General features: G+C 36.6%; 1 protein-coding gene across 4 annotated transcripts; it reads left to right on the forward strand.

Annotated features, from left to right (window-relative positions):
* The first annotated feature begins 6,828 nt into the window (after window positions 1-6,828).
* On the forward strand, window positions 6,829-22,240 carry LOC150055661 (UDP-glucuronosyltransferase 2B17-like). Of its 4 annotated transcripts, XM_090343481.1 has the most exons (7): window positions 6,829-6,964; window positions 7,212-7,352; window positions 10,549-10,697; window positions 11,866-11,997; window positions 14,066-14,153; window positions 17,967-18,186; window positions 21,073-22,236. In XM_090343481.1, the coding sequence occupies exons 2-7, from the start codon at window positions 7,334-7,336 to the stop codon at window positions 21,350-21,352; spliced, it is 888 nt and encodes a 295-aa protein (XP_090199607.1). In that variant the 5' UTR covers window positions 6,829-6,964; window positions 7,212-7,333; the 3' UTR covers window positions 21,353-22,236. The 4 variants fall into 4 exon arrangements, with proteins under 4 accessions (XP_090199607.1, XP_090199608.1, XP_090199606.1 ...); XM_090343482.1 differs by lacking the exon at window positions 7,212-7,352; XM_090343480.1 differs by lacking the exon at window positions 6,829-6,964 and having other exon boundaries at window positions 6,986-7,352.
* The last annotated feature ends 434 nt before the right edge of the window (window positions 22,241-22,674 follow it).

Below are 22,674 nucleotides of genomic sequence, written 5' to 3' on the forward strand. Positions count from 1 at the left end.
TACATTTGGGTGCAAAATTACATAGTGACATTGTTAATATACACCAATAAATGTGTTCCCTCATTATGTGAGATCAAATGAAATCAATGTAAGAAAATGACAGCATGAAGGGTAGTGGAAAGATGTAGCAGTATTTTTAGTATAATAATTTAGTCCCCTCTTTGCTTAACACACTCTTATTTCTTACTATTTCATCAGTCATACTCACTAAGATTTTGCATTATTAAACTGATTCCTATTACTTCAATTTAGCATTTACTTTGTTTTAATTGTTACTAATTGCTTGTAACAACTCTGATAAATGTTTCCAAATTTAATCTTACCTGACCTAGAATAACTAGTTAATAATTGCCATATTTGTAGTTTTGATTGACCTTGCGTTTTTGCCAGTAAATCTGGGCCACTGCCATTAGCACTCAGGAATCTTACTCTTCTCAAAAAAACAGTTTTAATATAAGAAAGCAGAGATTTTGCAAGAGAGAAATTGAGATCTCATGCCTGTAAAATATCTTGTTTCCATTCATTGTATTTTATTTCAGTAAGCATAATTTTATATGTTCATATGTATATAGTTATTGAGGCATTGTGATTCTCTCCTCCCTTTTTCTACCTGTGAAAATGCTTTTACTGCTGTTTAATCAATTGTGTCCAAGTTTAATTATTTGTCTTTAATTTTCCATTGAGTTACTTTCAAACTTACTGTAATTATTACAAATAAGGGAAAACATACAGCCTACATTTCATGGGTCTGGCTTACCTCACTTAGCATAATGTTTCCAAGTCTTTCTAATGCTTATTATTGGAGCAATGTCTGATTCCACTTTGTAAATATACCACATTTTCTTTATCCATTATCCACTGAAGGTTGTTTTTGATTGATTCCATATCTTAGCTATGGTAAATAATGATGCAATGAACATGGTTGTGCTGGTGACTTTACTGAAGCTGGTTTGTGGACATTTGGGTAAAAGCCAAGAAGTAGGATGGGAGAATAACTCTCTCCCTCAGCCCTTGCTGCAGCTGCCAATAACACAAGCAGCCTGGCCCCAGACCACAGTGACCCAAGGCGCTAGAGACTTCTCCTGGCCAAGGCAGGTCTCCATCATCCACACGAATGTCGTATGTCTTCATCACCTCACCCACCCTCCCTAAGGACACCAAGGCCCCACCAACCCTGCCAACTGAACACCATTGCATCAAAAATGAATCCTTTCTATATGCCAACAATGAGAACAGTAAGGCTGAAATATGGAAATCAACTCCTTTTACAATAGCCACAAAAAAAAGATTTCAGAATTAACTTAACCAAGAAACTAAAGAAACTCTGTCAAAAATGTTAAAATGGTGAAGAAAGAAATTAAAGCAGAACTAAGGAAATGGAAAACCTTCCATGCTCCTCAATTTGGTGGATTAATATCATGAAGATGGCAATACTGCTAAAGGCTCTCTACAAATTCAGTGCAATAGCCATCAGTATCCCAACATCATTCTTTAATGAAATAGAGGAAGCAATCCAAGAATACATATGGAAAAATAAAAGCCCTGTATAGCAAACACATTCCATAGCTGAAAGAACAGCCCTGGAAGAATACGAATACCAAACTTCAAAGCTACACTAATACAAAGCTATAGTAATAAAAACAGCTTGGTACTGGCACACAAACAGGCCTGAGAACCAATAGAATAGAATGGAAGACCCAGAAATTAATCTACAGACGTATTGTCACCTAATCTTTGATAAGGGAGCCAAAAAAATGGTATGGAAGAAAGACAGACGCTTCAACAAATGGTGATGGCAGAATTGGTTAAACATCTGCAGAAACCTAAACTGGGACTTTATTTTTCACCCTGTACCAGCATCAACTCCAAATGAATAAAAGACCTTGAGGTAACAGCAGACACTCTGAAAATATACAGGAAGAAATAGGAGATACACTAGGTCTCCTTAGCACAGGTCAATTCTTTCTTAATGAAAGTCCAGAAATTAAAAAAAAGCTTGGGAAAATGGGACTGGATTAAGCTGAAGAGGATATTTATGTCAAAGGACATAAATAGCAAGATAACTTGAAAGCCCACAGCCTGGAAAAAGCCTCATATCTACAATGTATATACCTCAAAAAATTGCATCTCTCAAAAACAAATCCTCAAAGAAACAACCATCCCATTAAAAGGTGGGCTAAAGACATAAAGAGAACCAGGCACTGTGGCTCCCATCTGTAATCCTAGCTACTCTGGTGTCTGAGATCTCAGAATCAAAGATCAAAGCCAGACAGGGCACAAAAGAGCCTGACACTTTTATCTGTAATTAACCTCTAGAAAATGAGAAGTGGGGCTTGGCTTGAGGGTAGGGAGATAGCCTAGAACTGAAAAGCTCCAGGACAACACACACGCCCAGGGGTAGGGTGGAAGACTTAAACTGAAGAGCTCAGGGACAGAGCCCAGGCCATGTTCAAGCCCTATGAGCCCCCCCCCACACACACACGAAAAAAAAACTTAGACTTCTCTGAAGAGAAAACAAGAATGGCCTACAGAAACATGAAGAAATGTTCAACATTGCTGACCATAAAAGAAATGCAAATCAAACAACTTTGAGATCCCACCTCACTCCAGTTAGAATGGCCAGGATCAAGAAATCTAATAACAATAAATGTTGGCAGGGATATAGCCAGTAGGGATCACTCTTACACTGTTAGTGCGAGTGCAAACTCATTCAACAACTATGGAAAGCAGTATGGTGATACCTCAAAAAACTAAACACAGACCTCCACTATGACTCAGCAGTTCTACTCCTTGGCATTTACTCAAATGTCCAGAAACAAGGACATACTAAATCCACTAGTACAATGATGTTCATTGCAGCATTATTTACCATAGCCAAGATATGGAATCAATCCAGATGCCCCTCAGTACATGATTAGATCAAGAAGATGTGGTAATTATAGACAATGGAATTGTAGGCTGCCATCAGAAAGAATTGCATCGTCCTATTTTTAAAAACGGAAAGGCTTAGAAAAAAATCATATTAAGTGAAGTAAGCCAGCCTCAAAGGAACATAGGCTCAATGGTTTCTGTCATTTGTCATAATTACTATAAATCTTGGACTCTATATCTGACTTTGTTACATGGTTTATATGTTTATTTGTTTTTTTGAAACAGGAAAGGGAAAACAAGATGACTAGGAGGATATAGGGGAGGGAAATGGGGACAAAAACATGAGAAGTGGTATCAATGTGGGAGAAGCACCTACTACCTGACAAATGTAACTGTAACCCACCTATACATTATGCCAACAGAAAAAATTCCTCAAAAAACAAACATCCCATTAAAAGGTGAGCTAAAGACTTAAAGAGAAATTAATTTTTTCCATATATTTTTATTGTAATTAATAAAAGGGTTGCATTATATTCACCAGATAGAAGGTGCATTACTTCACATACACTGATACCCTTTTTCATGTCTTGGTCCCAATTTCCCTCCCCCCACCTCCACCTCTCATCTTGTTTTCCGCCCTTCCGTATCTGATTTCAAATTACCAAATATGCATATGTACAATAAATCAGAAAACAAAGTGAACTACTGTAACAATATGAGATGACCAAGGAACAGCAAAAGAGATGAGGGATAACATACTACATTAAGGCCAACATTCACTCATTATATGACTTTTGTTTCCATATCTTGGAGGTCCTTTCGTTTAGTGTCATACTATCTGGCCTTACGTATCTAGGTTTTGTTCTATTGTAAATCTCTGATAGGAGAGCCCAAGGTTTCTACTGATTATGACAAATGAGGGAAACCATTGAGCCTATGTTCCTTTGAGTCTGGCTTATTAAAGAGAAATTTCTCTGAAGAGGAATTACAAATGGCCAATGGACAAAAAAAGAAATACTTGACATCTGACCATAAAAATAAAGTCAAATCAAAACGTGTTCAAGCTTTCACCTCCCTCCAGTTATAAATGCCATTATCAAGATCTAGTAACAACAGATGCTGGCAGGGATGTGGCCAGAAGGGACTGCTCTTGCACTGTTGGTTGGAGTGTAAACTCTTTCAACCACTGGGGAAAGCAATGCCATGTTTCCTCAAAAGGCTAAACAGAGAGCTTCCTTATGACCCATCAATCCCATTTCTGGGCTTTTATCCAAGTGTCCAGAAATAAGGCCATGCTGACCCTACCACCATGACCATGTTCATTGCAGCACTGTTTACCAAAGCTAAGATATATAGAATCAACACAGATGCCCTTCACTGAATGCATGGATCACGAAGATGTGGTGGACATACACAATGGAATTCTATGCTGCCTTCAAAAAGGATGACATTGCCCCATTGCCAAGGAAATGGAAAGACTTGGAAAAAAATCATGTTAAGTAAAGTAAACCAGACCCAAAGAAATATTGGCTCCATGATTTCTGTCCTTTGTAATTAGGATTTGTCTGGGATTTTACTAGTAGAGGCATAAAATAGCTCAGACATTATGTGCATATGGCCATATAGGATGATCCTAGGCAAAAGGAACTAAAGGATAGGAAAACAAGTGATTTATCCTTGCAGTTGTTGTTTTTAATGTACTTTGTGAAGTTGTTTCTTTATTGTCTTTTTTCCCCCTCTGTTGTTGTTGTATCTAAGTTTGGCACCTTGTGTACTATATACACACATTTATCTGTTTATTTGAATCAGGGAAAGGAATGGGAAAAACAAAGGTAATGACACAAAGGACAAGGGACAAGAGTAAACTAGTGTAACAGTGATATTTACCGGACAATATATTGGAAATGAACTTTACAACTTGGGAGAGGGTCGGGAAGGGAACATGGGAGGAAAATATGAGAAGGGGTAACAATGCACATGAAATAATGTACTCACTACCTTGTGACTGTAACTTAAACCTCTCTATACATGCTCTCACAATAAAATAATTTTAAAAAATGAAAATGTTGCTGGGCCCAGGGTGGTAGCTTTGATCTGAAGACCTCAAGCACCATTCCTAGGCCAAGAGATAGGGCAGTAGCCTTGAGCTGAAGATCTCAGGGACAGCACCCAAGCCCAGAGTATCAGCCCAAAGGCCTACAAAAAATAAGAGAGAGAGGGAGAGAGAGAAGTTCTAAAGAAAAGAACGCAGCTTTCATGGATATACTGACTTCATTTATCTTTGGATTTTCATCCATAAATGAGGACCTGACAATAGGAAACACGGCCAATATGATATAATATACAACCTCATCATAATTCCAACACCCATTGAATCATGAAACAAAATAGAATCATGCCATATCATCAGAAACATGCCACATGACTGGGGAGCAAAAATTCCATAACTGGGAACCAAATGAAAATTTTTTGTCCTCGTTCATAAATGCATTATCTCAGGTTTTTTGTTTTTTTTTTGTTTGAATGTGTGTGTAGTCAGGGATGTGTGTGTAGTTTAGTGTCAGTGCAATGCCAAGCATGATTAGACCCTGGGTTTTATACCAGCATCACAGAAAAGGTAATGTTGAGAAGATTTTTAATAAACACTATAAATATAAAGTAATAACTTAAATATATTTGCATTTCAATCAAATGTGCATCAATTTAACTAATATATTATTATGTCTGTACTTTCTTTAATTCAAAAATCATGATAGTCCTTTTTTTCAATGTTTTAAAATTAGCCTATATTGTCAGTTAAAATGATTTCACTTGATATTTCTGTATTTATTACAGAGTATTACAAAATATTCATGCATATTTTGTATTTTGTTCAAATTGATCCTCCATATTACTTCTAGAGCCATTGAAGAGAGTATAGGTGACAACATAAATAAACGCTATTAATGCTAATAAATATTTTCTCATTTTCTGAAATATTTTAAATTGTGGACATTTTTACTGAAACTAAATAATACAGGGAGACAAAGAGAATAATTTTTGTTTTAAATTTATGTTTGTTAAATTTATTTTCACTTGTTTGGTTAATCAACACTTTGCATGTTAATTTGAATTAGTTTTATACATATTCACTGTATATTGAGTACTCAGGGTTTTTTCATTTTGCAGTACTAGTATTTGAAAAGAGGCTACATGCCATCCAGACAAGCATAGTACTACAGCTTTTATGCTTGTATTTGTTTTGAAAGTCTCAGATATTTGTATGATCTGCCCTCAAACTAAAATATATTCTGTACCAGCTTCACTGTTTACTGAATTATAAGCTGAAGCCACCATGCATACCTGACTCTAAGGTTTTGGGTTTTGTTTTTTCTTAATATACTGTTTATCTTTAAGTAGCTGTGCAATGCACTTGCCATTCTTTGTGATGATTTCTTAAATGAAAATCGCAAACATGAAAACTAGTCATAAAAGGAGTTGGCAATTAAACTGAATGTGAAAAATGAGCAATTCAGAGATCAAAATATATTTGTTCAATCATTAATATGGTTCTGAGGTAACTTCTGTATATTTAAAAAATGTTTACAAAGAAACCTTTCTCTAATTAAAGGCATTGAAATTTATAACCTTGGATTTTATTTACTCTCAGTTGCTAAACTTCTCCTTTGTAAACAGAAGTCACTGAATTATGTAATTTTTCTGAATCAGCCTCCTGCTTAAAGATCAAGATTAACAGTTAGAATGTACCCTTATTCTGAGCATGTCATCAGACAGCAATAACCACTTAGACATGTGATAGTCCTTTGTTGTTCAAGTGCACTTTGCAATACTGACTAGAATTATGAAATGAGCTATTACTTTCTTCCTGTGCCAGTCTGAACTATGATGGCATTCTCTATGGAATTCTACTTGCTAGGGTGACAGGTAAACACACCCACATTCAGCTTTTGAAATTGTTTGGGTTTTGTGAACTGTGATCTGAACCTATTCCACTCTGTGTGAACTATGTTGTGAACGTCTCTATCCTTGAACCATGATCTTCAGGATATCCACCACCTGGATATCTAAGTGCTATGTACCATTGGGCCTATTAGTGTTTTTTTTTGTTGTTTGTTTTTTTTTTACTAGAATTTGTCTGATTACCAGATGTAATCTCCACTGCTTTAAATATCTTGTAAAGTTCACGAAATATATGTTTAAGTTATGAAATATATATTTATATATGCTAATCCTGGGGCTTGAATTCTGGGTCTGAGAACAGTCGTTAGACATATGTTTGCTCAAGGCCAGTGCCCTGCCACAATGCTATTGTATTTAATCCAATCTCTATTGTATTTAAGTCCCTCTGGACCTACAGTATTATTGAACACCTAGATATAGTGTTGTTCAACAACCATCAACTGTAGATCCATGCATTCTACAAGTTGAAGGATGAACAGAGGACCAGAGACAGAAAAATAATATGAAAGACAAGAGGGGAGGTAAGAAAAGAGTATTGTAAGAGTGTCAGATTAATATAGTAATGAAGAAAAGGGATAGTGTAAGGATAACTGACCTAAGGTGATAGAAAGGTAAAATAGTTGATTATAAAATTTGTAAAATATAAGTTAAACTTACGAAGATAAGAAGAGTAATAAGAAGAATATATAAAGAAAAGAGGAAGGTATATATAGGAAAATTCAATGATAAAAATTTAAAAAGTAAAAGTAAACAAAAAAAGAAAAACAAGATAAAAAGTGTGTGGGGGGGAGATCCCACACAATTGTGAGTACTTAGACAAGAAATACTAGAGCTGAGAACCAACAGCTTAAAAAGCAGGTGACTGTATCAATATAAATATTTATATCCTGTCTCTACCCAATGTTGTCACTATGTTTCTAGGAATGACCACAACGACAGAAGGGAAGTGGGGGGGGGGGAAAGAATCATAACATTAAAAAAAAAGGTGGGGGTATAATGGCAAAATAAAATAAGAACACATAAAAATGCAAATGAAAAAGGGTATTAAAAAAAGGGGAAAAAAGGGTATTCTTCAATTTGGGGTTTTTTTGGGGAGGGGGGACAGGATAGGAAACTTGTGCCTCCACTAAATTTGGGATCCAAACCCTTCAAAATCTTTTTCTCTTGTGATTTTGCTTTGCGGTTTTTCTGATCTGTTTGCTTGATTGGGCAGAAAAAAAAGAAAGTGGTGAAGTCAGGAGAGGATTTTTTTACAAGGACCTACAATTATTTCTTGAATCATGATATCTAAGAAATGTTGAACAATTCTGAAATTGCTGTTTATATATTTGTCAAAACAATAAAAACATGTCACCTTTCAACTTCCAATGTTCTCAGAGTAATTGTAAAGTGGTTTATGTAAAACAACTGTTTTGCACACAAGAATCAAACTTCTAGCTACACGAAAGCAGCTTATTTAAAAAGAAGGGCTGAATTTATTTGCTGAATCATCCCCAAATTAAAATTTGTACTACGAATCTACCATTCAATCAAATTCTCTGATTTGTCAGTTTACATAATGACTTTGACCAACCCAAGTTATATTTTAACTTCATTATTGATTTCTTCCTTCAATATAAGCATAAGAAATAGACGCAAGTGAGTATAGTTTGAAAGATCACTGTGTTGCTTGTCAACATGACTGGGAAATGGATTTCAGTTCTTTTGCTGCTGCAACTGAATTATTACTTTAACTTTGGAAGCTGTGGGAAAATACTTGCATGGCCCATGGAATATAGCCACTGGTTAAATATCAAGGTATTACTGGATGAACTTATCTTGAGGGGTCATGAAGTAACAGTTGTGAGGCCATCATCTGCTATTTTTGTTGATAGCAAGGAACCATCCAGCATTAAATTTGAAACTTTTCCTTCATCTTCCAATACTGATGAACTAATTGCAATTTTCTCAGAATCGATTTATCTGTGGACATATGAATTGCCAAGAACGACATGTTTGGCATATCCACCATTACTGGACAATATATTTAAAGTATTTTCTGATACTTGGCTAAAAATTTGCAAGGAAGCAGCCATGAACAAGGAACTGATAGCCAGGCTACAAAAGGCAAGATTTGATGTTTTGATTGCAGATGCCATTGGTCCTTGTGGAGAACTTCTGGCTGAGATATTGGAGATTCCTTTAGTGTATACTCTCCGCTTCTATCCTGGCTACACAACCGAAAAGTATAGTGGAGGGCTTCAGTTTCCTCCTTCTTATGTACCTATCATTCTGTCAGGATTAAGTGGTCAGATGACATTCCTGGAGAGGGTAGAAAACATGATGTGCATGCTTTATTTTGACTTTTGGTTCGAGACATTTGATTCAAAGGAGTGGAATAGCTTTTACAGTGAAGTTTTAGGTAAGTCATGTTTCATTTTTAATAGGTTAGACTGTCACTTTTATGAGATGAGGTACTTTTAGGATGCATATAAAATGAGAGGTAAATGAGAGGTTTGTAGGTAAAACTATTACATGAGATGTTAAATTGTCTATGTGACTCCCAACTATCAAAGACAATTGATAACTGACAAGTACCTTCATAAGACATTCTAGGACGTCATCCAAATTGAAAATTGTCATTCACAAGGAAAAATTGTTCATTTTTTTCATTTTTAAAATCACTACTTACCTCCCCGAGAGAGAATTAGTGTATATATATGTATATATATATATATACATATATACACACACACACTGAGGAGTTAATTTTTCATTATTCCTAAGTATGCAGAAAATATTGTTTCCCTTGATCAATTTCCTCATTTAAATCAAAATATTTTTTATTCCATTCTTATATTTTTCTTTTTGCTTGTATCAAGGTGTGAACTCAGAAACCTCAAGTTTGCTTAAATCACATGTTTTGAGTGATACTTTAACACTTGAGCTATTCCACTAGTCCAGCATTTTGCTACATAATGGATGGATAGTCCTGAAGGTATTCTGCCCATATTAGCTTCAGGGTTCAGTCTTCCAGATCTCAGAATCCTGAGTTGCTAGCCGTTGCAAGTCTGAGCCACTAGTAACCAACTGTCTAAATTTTCTAATAGTTTTCTTATTGACTGTTTCAGTGTTTCAACACAGACTAGATATTCAGAATTTCTAATGATTCCACATTCTTTATTATTTTTACAATCATCTATTTTATAGACATTAAGTCTAGTAAAGTAGAAATGTACATATGATAATTTTCTATCATTTTTAAACATGCTTCTGCATTTAATAAAGTATCAGCCATGAATAAAGTGAGCACATTTATCTATTCCCATTATTTCAAGTTGTTGCATTAATTTGAGAACTAGTTACTAAGCTAGTTGTTAAACCACTCAGAACTGCTGGGAAGTAAGTTCTGTGAATATTATAGAATTATTGACTCTTCAGTTAGAATGTTTCCTTAATGAAGAAAAAGTAGACAAATGTACAGTTAATTCTATAATCACTTATTTTAGTGATTGTTTATGATTGCTAATTAGCTAAGGCCCTATACAAATAGTCTCTTATCAGTTTGTCTGTCATAATCACACATACATACCATGTTTCCTGTGTAATACATTTTACAAACACATTATATATCAATGAGTAACAAATTTATTAGTACTTTTGGCAAAAAATAAGCATATTGAGAAACACCTCTGTCATGTCCTTTCTTACTGTTAACTTTTTTCCCTCTCCACTCAGGACGACCCACTACCTTAATGGAGACAATGAGTAAAGCAGAAATCTGGCTTATTCGATCCTACTGGGACTTGGAATTCCCTCGCCCAGCTTTACCAAATGTTGAATTTGTTGGAGGACTCCACTGCAAACCTGCAAAACCCTTGCCAAAGGTAAATATAATCCTTTTGTCAGTGTTATGTGATTTCCTTTTCAATAAATATGGCTCTGTACCACTCAACCCAAGTCTACTTAGAGTGAAACAGAAGCAGGAAGTGGGATAAAGCGTTCTAAGATTTAAAACTGAATTTTGCACCATCACAATTTTCTGCATTTCAGTCACTGCAGAGTCTTTCAAGACAAAGTCAGTTTAATTAAAACTTAATAATTCAGTCCCTAGAAGGAATCCTCACAAAAACATCAAGCGATTAGCATATTAAAGAAGTATGCATGGAAGTAGAATAATGCTAAAATCAACCCTCATACTTTATAATCCACTTAAAAGGATAATTTAGAGTCAATTAGTAAAAATTCTGTGAAAGCATCTTGGAAAGGAAAGATACAATACTAAAAGAACAGAGATGGGAATTATAGAATGTTTCTCAGTCAATGATAAGATGTTCTGTAAATAACATTAACGAATCAGTTGAAGAATGATAATTGAAATATATATATAAGAAAAGGAATTCAAAAAGTGAGAACAATTTACAAGAACTAAGACTTTTGCTTCACAGGTAAAATTGTTAGAGAATGATTTGGATTACATGTTGAAACGTTTGAACAATTTTTTGCCGTATGGTGCAAAATACTACATACTATTACCAGCGTCCTTTCTAGTGGCTGATGAAAAAATTTATGCTTTATGCATGCTACTCTGTTTATTTTGTGTTCCAATGTGATTGTCTGATAATATTTGAATTAATTTTCCATAGCTTTACATTAATTTTTTATTGCCGATCCTAAGTAGGACTTGCATTCAAGAACAGGCTATAGGCTCTGAGCTTCAGTGCTCGTCTAGTGCTCTACCACTTGAGCCACAGTTCTACACTGAACTTACTGGTGGTTAATTGGAACTGACAGTTTCAGACAAGCTTTGACTCATGATCCTCAGAGCTCATGTTCCTGACTATTTAGGATTACAGGCAAGAGCCACCCATGCTTGGCTAATTTGATATATCAAAATTTTAAATAATTTTTGCTTCACTATTATCTTTGTGTGATCGTGTGTGTGTGTGTGTGTGCGTGTGTGTGTGTATGTGTGTGTGTGTGTGTTTGTGAGAGAGAGAGGAGAGAGAGGGAGAAGAGGGAGAGAGTGAAATGAAGCAAATTTTTTCTTCACAGGAAATGGAAGAGTTTGTGCAGAGCTCTGGGGACAATGGCGTGGTGGTGTTTTCCCTGGGGTCAATGGGTGTTAACATAACAGAAGAGACAGCCAATGAGATCGCATCAGCACTGGCACAAATTCCACAAAAGGTGAGATGTAATGCATCAATAGCAGTCTTCACTGAATGGGCCATAAACTTGTAGGCATCTGATTACACTAGCTTCTTAATGAAATATACTCTGTCACAATAGCTTTAATTTATCTTAGATAGTTGAAAGACAAAGATATGCTCGACAGGTACTCCAATGGTATAGATTGGACTTTTTTCATCTTCAATAAGTACAACATGTATTTTGTCACTAGAAAGAACATAGCACACAATGTGAAATTTGTGTGTGTGTGTGTGAGTATGTGTGTATCTTGAGCAGTTTATTTTTAAAAGCCTTAGACTTTAAAAATGTAATTCTGGTACATAAATGTTAGCCTTCATTCTCCCCCTCATTATAAATAGCTCAATAAAATGGAGGGGAATTATGCACTCAAATTTACATTTAACTTTCTTTTAAGAGAAATACACAAAATATGAGTGGACTTTGTGCCTCTTCCCTGTGCCAGAACTGCCTCAGGTGTTATTCACAATGAATCTGTTCTGTTTTTTTTAATTGTCACGGTATAGTATAGAAGGGTTTCTGTTACATTTGCCAGGTAATAGGTGCATTATTTCTTACACATTGATACTCTTTTTTCATGTTATTGTCCCCAATTCTCCCCCCTACCCTCTCCAAATCATCTTGTTTCCCCCTCTTTCCTTTTCCTATTTCAATAAAACAAGTAAACCTATCTAGAATATGCCAGGTAACTAAGTCAGATACAGAAACAATAAGAGATTGATGAAAAGAGAAGAAAATATCAGAATACATTAAGGACAACAATCACATATTATAAATCTTTTCATTCCAGATCCTGGAGATCCTTTCATTAAGTCTCATCCTATATGATCTTATGTATCTGTGTTTTGAGCTATTGTAATCCTCTGCTAGGAGAGTCCTAGAGGTATACTAATTATTACAAATGAGGGAAACCATTGAGCCTATGTTCCTTTGAGGCTGGCATACTTCACTTAATATGATTTTTTTCCAAGTTTTTTCATTTCCTTAAAAATAGGGTGATGCCATTCTTTCCGATGGCAACGTGTATAAGTACCACATCTTCTTGATCTAATCGCTCCTGAGGGGCATCTGGGTTGGTCATATCTTAGGTATGGCAAATCGTGCTACAATGAACATCCTTGTGCTAGTGGTTGAGTATGTCCTTGTTTCTGGACATTTGGGTAAATGCCAAGGAGTGGAATTTCTGGGTCATAGAGGAGCTCTATGTTTAGTCTTTTGAGGAATCACCATACTACTTTCCATAGTGATTGAAAGAGTTCACACTCCTACCAAACTCTAATACTGATCCCTCCAGGCCACATCCAAGCCAACTTCGGTTGTTACTAAATTTCTTGATCATGGCCATTATAACTGGAGTGAGATGGAATGTCAAAGTTGGCTTGCTTTGCATTTCTTTTATGGCCAGAGATGTCAAGCATTACTTGATGTGTCTATAGGACATTCCTATTTCTTCTTCAGAGAAGTCTCTCTATAAGGCTTTGGGCCACATTTTAATGGAATGGTTCTTACTTTCAATATGTGTTTTGGAGAGACTCAACATCTTTAGCTGTAGATATATTTTAGATATGAGGCAATTTTTTGTTTTATGGCTAGTGAAAATCTTTTCCTACTTTGTGGGTTTTCTATTAAACATGATAGCTACAACCTTTCCCATACAGAAGATTTGCACTTTAATGCAGTCCCATATGTCCAAACATTCTTTAATTAGTTTTGTTTCTAGATCTTTGTTAAGAAAGATTTAACCTGTACCAAGGAGACTGAGTATATATCTTATTCCTTCTTGTAAAGTTTTCAGGATATCTGCTTTTACCTCAAGGTATTTGATCCATTTGGAATTAATCCTGGCGCAGAGTGACATAGAAGGATCCAACTTTAGTTTTCTGCAGGTGCTTAACCAATTCTGCCAGCACCACTTGTTAAAGAGGCTGTCTTACTTCAATCATATTTTTTGGCAACCGTATAATGAATAAGTCATTTACCCATGTGATCTCTAAATTTGAGAAGTTACCATTTTCAAATTTAAAAATATACTGTCTTTACCTACCAGATTCTTTGGAGATTTAATGGCAAGAAACCAGACACCTTAGGAGCTAATACCCGGCTGTACAAGTGGCTCCCCCAGAATGACCTCCTTGGTAAGATTCTGAAAAATACTGAAAACTCGAGCAGTTTTAGACATAGGTGATGGCGGTACAACAGAAAGCACATTGATGGAGGTTTATTGGTGAAAACTCAAAAGAAAAGCAAATGTTTTATATTTATAATCTCAGCCTAAGGAAAATAAGCACAAATCATTGGAATTTTATTATAATTTGGTATATTGTATATAATGTTTAACTTTTTTCTTTGTCTTTTAAAATTTTTAATTTTATTGACCAGGGAATATATAGAGGTTACAGTTACATACATCAGAGAGTGCATACCTTTCTTCTTGAACATTGTTACCCTCCCATGTTCTTCTCTTCCTTTCCCTTCCCCCACCCCCAAATACTGAAGTTCATTTACAATAGATTGTCTTGTGAGTCTCTCCATTATATTGGTTCGTGCTTTGTCCTTTGTCTCATCAACTTGTTGTTCCCCTTCCACTGCCAGGCTGTCTTTCTTCCATTCTATATTTTCGGCTCCCTTGTCAAAGATTAGTTAGCCATAGGTCTGTGGTTTAATATCTGGGTCCTCAGTTTTATTCCATTAGTCTTCAGGCCTGTTCTTGTGCCAGTTCCAAGCTGTTTTGATTATTATAGCTCTGTAACAGAGTCTAAAGTTTGGTATTGAAATTCCTACTGTGCTGTTCTTTCTGCTAAGAAATGTTTTTGCTATACGGGGTCTTTTATTATTCCATATGAAATTCTGGATTGCCTCTTCTATTTCTTTAAAGAATGACATTGGGATATTCATGAGTATTGTGTTGAATTTGTAGATAGCTGTGAATCCATCTGGCCCTGGACTTTCCTTAGGTGGAAGGTCTCTTATTGCCATTTCTATTTCAGTGCTTGAAATAGGCCTGTTTAGTTGGGTTAGGTCTTCTTGGTTCAGTGTGGGTTCTTTAATATTGCCTAGAAATTCATCCATTTCTTCCAGATTCTCAAATTTGTTGGCATAAAGGTTGGAAAAGTATTCCCTCATGATACTCTGGATCTTGGTAATTTCTGTCATGATATTACCATTCTCATCTGTGATTTTATTTATTTTGGTGAGCTCCCTACTTTTTTTGGTAAGATTTGCTAAGGGTCTATCAATTTTGTTATTTTTTTCAAAGAACCAACTCCTTGTTCTGTTGATTCTTTCTATAGTTTTTTGGACTCCAATTCATTTAATTCTGCTTTGATTTTTATAATTTGCTTCCTTCTACTGGGATTAGGGTTGGTTTGTTGCTCTTCTTCCAGGAGCTTAAGGTGACATATTAAATTGTTGGTTTGCAATTTTTCCACTTTGTTATTGTAGGCACTCAGAGCTATAAATTTTCCTGTGAGTACTGCCTTTGCTGTGTCCCAAAGGAGCTTGTATGCTGTGTTCTCCTTTTTGTTAAATTTCATAAACTGTTGGATTTCTAATCTCCTCAATGATCCATTTGTGATGTAAGAATGTGTTGTTCAATCTCCATGAGTTACAGGGATTTTGGCTGTGGAGATTGGTATGCAGTTCCAATTTGATGCCCTTGTGGTCTGAGAGTGCAGGGAATAATTTCAGTGTTTCTGAGTCTGCACAGGTTTGTTTTATGCCCTAAAATGTGGTCTATTTTGGAAAATGTTCCATGTGCTGCTGAAAAAAACATATTTTGTGTTGTTGCTGGGTGAAATAATATGTAGATGTCTGTTAGATCTAGTTGATCTATATAGATGTTCAATTCTGAGGTTTCTCTGTTGAGTTTTTGCCTGGTTGATCTGTCCATAGGTAAGATTGGTGTGGGAAAAGAAAGAGAAAAAATAAAAGGAAAGAATCATAACATTAAAAATAAAAGGTGTAGGTAAAATGGCAAAGAAAAAATAAGAACACATAAAAATGCAAATGAAGGGCCAGGAGTTTGGCCTAGTGGTTAAAGTGCTTGCCTAGCATGCATGAAGACCCGGGTTCGATTCCTCGGTACCATATATAGAAAAAAGCCGGAAGTGGTGCTGAGGCTCAAGTGGTAGAGCTCTAGCCTTGAGAAAGTCCAAGGACAGTGCTCAGGCCCTGAGCTCAAGCCCAGGACTGGCAAAAAAAAAATGCAAATGAAAATGTGTAGAAGAAAAAAATACAAAGAAGAAGAGCAACAACAACAACAAAAAAGGTATTCTTCAGGTTTTTGGGGGTGGGGCAGGATAGGAAACTTGTGTCTCCACTAAATTTGGGATCCAAACACTTCAGAAAGGCTTTTTGTCTTGTGATTTGACTGCAGTTTTTCGAATCAGATTGCTTCATTGGGAAAACAAAGCTGAAAGATTCGAGCAGCTTTGTTTACCAGTTCTGTGACTGGTGCAGGGGATGGACTTCAGCAGTGCTGGGGGCAGATTTCTGGCTAAGGGATCTCTGGGAAATCCTTTGCCCGTTAGAATGATGGCGCTGCCAGCCCCACCTTTCAGGTTCCTATTGCTTTGGCCGGGTCTTTGCCAGCAGTGAAAATAGCGCTGCTTTCAGCTGGTGGGGAAGGGGATACCTTCCCAATGCCATTCCGCGAGCAGAAGTGGAAACTTCTCCTCAGAGGTACTCATAAATTGCTGGATTCTCCGGTTCTGTGAAGCTGGCAGGTCCATGCACGGGCAGGTGTCAGCTCTGGGCTCGCATAGGCTATGTGTGGCTCTGTCTGCAGCCAGCAGGTTTGCACCACCAAGAAGCGTTGTCTGCTCAGATTCATAAGAGAAGCTTTGTCTCTGCAGCCAATCTTCAGCTGGCACCGCTCCACACTATCTTCTAGGAGCGGTTTTCTGCCTTTCTCCTCCTGACTGAGATCTCTGTGGCGCTAAACTTTACATAGGGTCAATTTTTGCTTAAGAACTTTCCCCTACGCTGCCAGAACTGGTATCTTGGTAGGAGCTCGGAAAGACTCACACTGAACCACCGCCAACTTCCCATGATGTTCCCGCTATTGTGATTCTTTGTCAATACTAAGCCTACTTTCAAAGAAAATGTGAAACTTTCCAAGTCTTTCCATTTCCCTACGAATGTGACAATGTCATTTTCTCTAAATATCTGAAGTTATATCTCTGTCTCTCAATTCAAACATTGCCTTATCAATCCTCTAAAGAAGGACAAGTATTTACAATGCCAGTGAAAAACACATCATTAATGGATGAGTGTGCTTTTTATTGGTAGTGGTGGTGATTGTCATGGGGTGAAGTCTGGGCCTGGGCGCTGTCTTCAAGCTATTCAGCTCAAGGCTACATCTCTATCACTTGAGCCACAGTGCCAATTCTGATTTTCTGGTGGTTAATTAGAAATAAAAGTCTCATAGACTTCGGTGCCCAAGATGACTTTGAATTGTGGTTTGTAGGTCTCAACTTCTGAGTAGGGAGCATTACTGATGTGAGCCAACAGCATCCAGATAGCGGGCATTTTATGTGGGAAAAATGTCATATTTATTAGCATGAAGTAATAATACACTGTTTCAAACATGCCTCTCATTAGGTTAATGTGATACTTGTAAGTTTATGAGAACATAATCTAACATGAATATTTTCTTCTTCACAATTTGCTCTCTGTTATCCATTATGGGTTTTAGGTTCAGCAGGAAATGGTATATTCATTCTCAAACCTCAAGTCACCTAAAATGTAAAGCATGTCCCATAGGACTTGTGCTTGCCTCTCAAGTGGACTAGGTGCTACTTGCGGTGAGCCATGAAAGCCATTTCAATGCAGTTTCATTGGTTCAATATTGTTATTTGCAGAAGACTGCTCCAGTCAGTAACTGCGTTATACAGTTCTCATTTTATGTCCAGGTCTTTTAATGAACACTCTTGTTGAAATTCACCTAGGTCATCCCAAAACCAAAGCTTTCATCACTCACGGTGGAGCAAATGGAGTCTATGAGGCCATCCATCATGGGATTCCCATGGTGGGCATTCCTTTGTTTGGGGAACAGCATGACAACATTGCTCACATGGTGGCGAAAGGAGCAGCTGTTCAAGTGGATATAAGAGCAATGTCAAGAAAAAACTTGCTCAGAGCACTGGATGCAGTCATTAACAACCCTGTGTGAGTACATGCTCCAGTGTGTGTGTGAGGAAGTGTGTCTCTCTGTCTTTCTGTCTGATTGTCTAGACATTAAACCTTGGGAAACTGGTTAACTATCCTACCCACTCATTAGTATACTTATGTTTTATTAAATAGTCTTTAAAGATTATTTCTTACCAGTGTGTGAACTTTTAAATTACGATCCATTTAGAGTTGCTTAATAGTGACAGAAGTCATCAATAACCCATCATGTGTGTCACAAATGAAAATGGTCGTGTATGTGTTGCAATCTTGTCATGGTATAAAGGCCAGGGTGGGTTTAAAATCATGGTCAGCATCTTTCATTATTTGGAATGTCACTTTCATTTCCAGCCATAATACCTCATTTTTCTTGCCAGCATGGAAAAAAAATTATCAGATCCTTCAGCATTTGAAAACAAGACAAAAATGTACTGAAAGAATCAGTAAGGATGAAAACAAATGATTGGAAGGAACATGAGGAAAGCAATTAAGGACACAGGCACACTCCCTGCTCAAGTGACACTAAGCCATTCACATATAAGTTTTTTTGAGCTTAAGATCTCACTAGCTAAGCTTTATAAAATAAATGCTTATAAAATAAATATTTGGCCAATACAATATGAAGTTACGATAGTTGACATCTTGCTATAGTGAAAAGGATGAACCATTTCAGTTTCTGTTTTCTGGTTTTTGTTTTGTTGTTGTTGTTATTGTTTTTTGTTTTTCCAGTCCTGGGGATTGAACTCAGGAGCCAAAACACTGTCCTTGGGCTTTCTCAAGGTTACAGCAGGCCGGGGGTTTTGCCTAGTGGTTAAAGTGCTTGCCTAGCATGCACGAAGACCTGGGTTTGATTCCTTGGTACCACATATATAGAAAAAGCTGGAAGTGGTGCTGAGGCTCAAGTGGCACAATTCTAGCCTTGAGAAAGTCCAAGGACAGTGCTCAGGGCCTGAGCTCAACCCAGGACTGGCAAAAAAAAATGCACCACTTCTGGCATTTTCTCTTTAAGTGGTACTGAGGAATCCAAACCGGATCTTTGTGCATGCTAGGCAAGCACTCTACCACTAGGCAAAAGCTCTGGCCCTCTGCTGTTTTATTTTTTTTATAGCACTGCCACACTGACTTTTGTTGTTATTAATTTCTAATTTCTATTATATTTAATGCTTTCTAAATTATCAATGTTAATACTTTAATTCTATCACTAAGAATTTACCTTAGTAATCTGGTTAGCAAAATGTGTACATATTCTTAGATCCTTAGCACTATAGTTATCCTATTCAGAAAAATTATAATGAAAAAAATTTAACATGAAAGTACAAAGTCAATTAGGCTGTTTAACAATCAAGAAAGATTTCTGATTTCAATTATTCCAGTGCATGTTAAAATTTCATTAATTCTAGTATCAATTTGTTCTTATTATCAGCAACGTATGGATTTCTCCCCTTTCAACAAACTGCAAAATAAAACAATGTATTGTTTAAATTTATTGGCGCCCATACCAATAGGTGTTTGTTAGAAGGTGTTTGTTAGAAGGCAAACACCTTCTAAAAGCAAAGATAATTGATTTCTGGTACTAGGATCTGAATTCAAAGCATGCTGTTCAGCTCATTTCCATCCTTAGCTGGCAGTCTGCCACTAAAACTGTGACTCTCACTCTGTTTCTTGCTGTTATTTAGAAAATAAAGCCTAAAGACTTTTCTATCAGGTCTATATTGAGCTGTGATTGTCAGGATCTCAGCCCCCTGGGGTAGACAAAATTACAGGCAGATAGTCCTCCACATCTGGCTCTTACTTTGACTTTCATACAGATACTGAACATCTTACGAAATATTTGGTGAGGGCTTGTATGTAGCTCAGTGGCAAAGCACTTGCCTAGCAATTGCAACATCCTGGTTTCGAGACCCAGCACCAAAAATGAAGACAAAAAAAAAAGAAAAAGAAAAAGAAATATTTGGTGAGGCCTATTTTCTCTTTCTTTGAAAAGAAAACAATGTTTCTTTTGTAGGCTGATTGTATGTAAAAATGAACCTCAAATATTTTTCATTTCAAATTTTGATTAGAGGCAATGTTGATATGGAGAAATGTGAGGGATTTCTTACTTAAATAATACATTCTAAAGCTTACAGTAGCACAACAATTCAGTTGATTTTAATGAATTTCATGATGTTTCCTTTCAATATTATGAAAGCATATTAACATTACTACCCTATTTATGATTAGGAATAGGTAAATGTTAGGAAACCGTGGAATAATTAGATGATTTGGCCAAGAAATGAAAGTAAAGCAGGCTGCCTATAACCCCACACACTCAAGAGGCAAGAGATCTGAGGATTGAGGTTTGAGGACATCACCTGGAGGAAAGTCCATGAAATTCTTATCTCCAATGAATAAGGAAAGAGGCAGAAGTTGAGCTATGACTCAAGTGGTAGATTTCTTCCTCTGAGGAAAAAAACAAACAAACAAGGATGGTGACAAAGCCCTGACTTCAAGCTCTAGGATCAGCAAAAGAAAGGGCAGGAAATGAGGTTTTTTTATTATGTAAAATTAATAACAGATAAAAGATCAATACATGACACTGGGGGAAAAAACTGTATACCAAATAATCCTCTATCTCTACATTATTATATAATTCTAAACTTTGAACAACATGTATATTAACAATTCGTTACTGAAAAACTTCAGGTATTGTTTTGCCTTTGCTATTGAACTGATTGTACTTTCTAATTTAGAAATGTTTGTATTTGCTAGGCCAGCATTCTACCACTAGGACAGAGTCCTTTCCTCTCCTCTTCAATTTTTATGGAATCATTTTTATCATTGACAGCAATCTTTCAATATCTTTCTAGCTCATTTTCAGAAATTGATGTCAATTTGATTTACCTTTAGCTATAAAAAGAATGCTATGTGGTTATCAGCCATTCACCATGATCAGCCTATGAAGCCCCTGGATCGAGCTGTCTTCTGGATCGAGTTTGTCATGCGCCACAAAGGAGCCAAGCACCTGAGGCCACTTGCTTACAACCTCACCTGGTACCAGTACTACTCTCTGGATGTCCTTGGGTTCCTGCTGGCCTGTGTGGCCACTGTAACTTTCCTCGTCATGAAATGTTGCCTGCTTGTTTACCAAAAGCTTTTGAAGATGGGAAACAAGGAAAAGAGAGAGTAGAGCTTTCAGCACCTCAGGAAATGGACAAAAGGCCTACAAAGCAAGACCACCCTAAGGATTGTGAGCACAGTCAAGCTACGATAGATTCTCTTCCACACTTTACCTGAACCTGTGTCTTTGGAATTTTCAAATGGATCTTATTCTGATTAAACATGAAGTAATGTACAATTCTCATTTCAGATTTCCTCAAAAAGTTTCACTTTAATGGTTTATCTATGTTAATACTACTGAATGAACTGGGAATTAATCTCCTTCCCATCTCACCAAACCTATGCCCTTTCAACACTGTACTAATTCTTGATTAAGCATGAAATAATGTACAATTCTAATTTCAGAATTCCTCAGATATTCCACATCACTAATTTATGTAGTTAATATAAGCGAATCAACTGGGACTTATGGAAATCTGAATCTGTTAATTTTAGATAAGCATAAAATCCAAAGTTTTACTGTGCATTCCGAACAAGAGGGTAATGTAGTAAAACATAATCAAGGAGACTCATTGTATCTTTGCTCCTTCCCAAAAGAGAAAGAGTGAGGTTAAAAGAGGTGACAACAGGACCTGGAGTTTGGCCTCATGGTAAAGTGCTTGCCTAGCAAGGATGAAGACCCTGGTAACAATTCCTCGGTGCCACATACATAGAAAAAAGCCAGAAGTGGTGCTGTGGCACAAGTGGTAGAGTTCTAGCCTTGAAAAAGCCCAAGGACAGTGCTCAGACCCTGAGCTCATGGCCCAGGACTGGCAAAAAAAAAAGAGGTGAAAACAAAAACCTGAGAAGGGGTACCAATGTGTGAGAAATAGTTCACCTATTACCTGATGAATGTAACTACTGTAACCCCTCTATACATTACAATAAAAAGAATTTTTATAATAAAAAAAAGATGTGACAGCTTTTATTCAGAGTACTGAAACATGGGAGATGGTTGACAGTAACTGAACTTAACTTCTGCTAAGGCAAAGCCAACTAAGATGTTCATAAACATAAAAATGGAATAAGATGAAGTGAAAAAGGGAGACCAAAGTTTTTATCAAGACAGCATATTATAAAAGAAGAGGGAAATTACTGAAAATGGCCTGTCCTGGGTGGAAGCGTTGCAGGTTGTGCATTGTACATTGATGCTGAGTCATATTTTGGGGAGCAAAAACAAATTGTGGTCTCCTACAATGACATAACAAAAACTTAGTGTAGGTAGAGCCAGGGATACATCTGGTCACTTTTCTCACTTGAGCCACAACACTACTTCCGGCTTTTTCTATGTATGTGGTATGGAGGAATCAAACCCTGGTCTTTATGCATGGCAGGCTAGAACTCTACCACTAG

The sequence above is a fragment of the Megascapheus bottae genome, chromosome 13, assembly GCF_031878675.1.
Source record: "Megascapheus bottae isolate mThoBot1 chromosome 13, mThoBot2.hap1, whole genome shotgun sequence".
Lineage (NCBI taxonomy): Eukaryota > Metazoa > Chordata > Mammalia > Rodentia > Geomyidae > Megascapheus > Megascapheus bottae.